This window comes from Pteropus vampyrus, unplaced genomic scaffold, assembly GCF_000151845.1.
Source record: "Pteropus vampyrus isolate Shadow unplaced genomic scaffold, Pvam_2.0 Scaffold65, whole genome shotgun sequence".
NCBI lineage: Eukaryota > Metazoa > Chordata > Mammalia > Chiroptera > Pteropodidae > Pteropus > Pteropus vampyrus.
Window position 1 is genome coordinate 2,547,033 of NW_011888846.1, and position 2,602 is coordinate 2,549,634.

General features: G+C 40.4%; 1 protein-coding gene across 2 annotated transcripts in view; it reads left to right on the forward strand.

Annotated features, from left to right (window-relative positions):
* The window catches only part of NPHS2 (NPHS2, podocin), a 19,389-nt gene that overhangs the window by 8,365 nt on the left and 8,422 nt on the right, over nt 1-2,602 (forward strand). For both annotated transcript variants that reach the window (XM_011361223.2, XM_011361224.2), the window contains exon 4: nt 2,070-2,152. In XM_011361223.2, coding sequence (XP_011359525.1) covers nt 2,070-2,152 — 83 coding nt within the window. The remainder of the gene's footprint in view (nt 1-2,069; nt 2,153-2,602) is intronic.

A 2,602-nucleotide genomic window follows, 5' to 3' on the forward strand; every position in this document is an offset into this window, starting at 1 on the left:
TAACAATTAATACATGTAAAAGCTAATAGTGCAGAAGTCACAGAAAAATACAAGATTGACTATCTTATAGTAAACAAGTGTGATGTCTTTGATGCAGGAAATGCTGGACACAGTGGAAGCATTCTTTTTTAGGTAATCATGACTCTGTAATCAAAATTCTGTCTATGGGCTCAAAAATTAACATGGCCAATATACTTTTTCACTGATTTCTGAAATTCTACACTTATTAAATGTAGACTTTGTAAACCTAAATATTAAGTTTTTTCTTGATTCTCAAAAGAAAAGCTTTCTAATACCTAGGATCATTCCTGTTCAAAAGCCTTTTTGAAGACTTTCTTTCTTGGAGTGATTCAAAGTATTACATTTTCTTCTAGGTTGTACAGGAGTATGAGAGAGTAATTATATTTCGACTGGGACATTTGCTTCCTGGAAGAGCCAAAGGCCCTGGTAAGAAACATCTTTTTTAAACTCCCTATAGACTTGCCAATTTCTTCAATCCATGCATATTTTAATATGAACCTCTGATTACATGAAGTTACTTGATTCATGATACCTTATTTTTCTATTATTTGTAACACAGTTATTAAGAAATTCTTCAGAGAGTATTACCACCAGGGCATAGTGACCAAGAGAGAGAATGGGTGCAGAGAGCCAAATGCCAGAGCCAGGATGGCCGAAGTAGCGAGTAGGCTTAGGGCCCATGGCCAGGCACTCGTTTTTGTAGAATGTGTATACGGTCAGAGTCTTGTGAATTCTCAGAGCATAGCTGGGCTTGTTCAGAGTCTAGGGGGTCAGACCAAACTATGGGAGACAGGCAAAGTGCAGCATCCAAGTAACAAATTTCCCTTTAGTTGGCAGAATTTAAAACACATAGATTGAGCACATCTTGGTGTTTCAGGTACTGCATCACTACCAGGGAAATGAAGATGGATGAACAAGACGTGGTTTTCCATCTCTAGGACCTTAAAATCTAGTGAAGTTGATGTCCAGAGGTCCAAGCTGATAATGGGCACAGATAGAAGTATGGTCAGTCTAAGAAGCTGGGCAGCTGGGGTTTGGAAATCTAAGCTAGCCAGGAAGGCATGAAAAGGAGCAAAGTCCCACCACATATATATTGGAAAGGGTCCAAGTTGCCAGCCAGGTCTGCAGAAACAGATAGAGAAGAGAGACCGGACAAGAAGATACAAACCAGAGTTAGAAGATTTATAATCAACAGATGAGTCTGCACAAAAGTAGAGCCAGACCTTATAGGTCCAGGACAGAGACTGGCTTGTTCTGGTTTGAGTTTTTGGCGTCCTTTTCAATTTGGGCTGGAAAGGACTAGCTAGGTTGCTCCTCAGAGAGATCCCGGGCTCTCCGAGGTGCTGCCGATTCCAACAAAGCTCTGCTCTTGCAGCAGCCCACGGTGTCCAATGGAATCACAGAAAAATCTCAACGAATCAATCTAAAAATTTTGCACATCAATCCCGTAGATTACATTGGGTGGATAAGAAATAACTAACCAACCAGAAGGCTGGTATCAGGATATTGCTATTCCAATTACCTCTGGGGCTCACCTTTTAAGAATTATCACATGGAGGTTGCTGACTCATTTTGGTACATGCATGGATTCAAAACTAATTTTACAAAGCACCTAAAAGGCACTAAGTCGGGCACTAAAGCTAACAACAGTGCATGAGACACTCTTATTAGGGAGTTTGAATCTAGTCAAGGAGGCAGACATTTAACTCAAAATATGGAGGAATTAGCACCATCACCATGGTGACCACACAGCCCATTTTGCTGCGGATAATCTGAGTATGCCTGTTGTCCTGAAGTAAGTTCTAACCGTGCTCTCCTCTCACCCTCAAAAGTGTCCCAGGTTGAATGACAAATTATATAGTAACCTTAGCAACAACTAACATACTAGGGGTGGTGCGGTGGTGGTCGTGGTGGTCTCAGCCTGTGGCCTGTGTGTAGCTGGAGGCTAAAAAAAGCAATGCAACCTGCAACTCGACTCAAAAAAGGTGAACCTCGAACAGTCTCCATGCTAGCCATTCACCTGTCACTTCCCCTGCCCCCTCTTCCAGGCCTCTTCTTCTTTTTGCCCTGCCTGGATACCTACCACAAGGTTGACCTTCGTCTCCAAACCTTGGAGATACCCTTTCATGAGGTAAACCACATGATGGATTTTGCTTTCTCTCTACATTTTACGTGGCTGAGCTACAAATTCTGGTCCAGGGCAAAATGACTATTTAAATCTAAAGTAGAAAAGGGAAATAGAGATATAGACTACTTCAAAATGAAAAACTCCTGTGTGTCTAAGGACACAATCGACAAAATGAACAGGCAACCTATGGAATATTTGCAAATAATATGTCTGATAAGGGGTTAATATCCAGAATACATAAAGAAATCTTATAATTCAACAACAAGAAAGCAAAACAAAAATTAAAAATGGGAAAAGGAGTTTGTGATGGTTAATATTATGTGACAACTTGGCTAAGCTGTAGTGCCCAAATACTTGCCAAAAACATCAGATGTTGCTGTGAAAGTATTTTTTGGAGAAGATTAATATTTAAATCAGTAAACTGTGAATAAAGCAGATTTTGCTCCATAATGT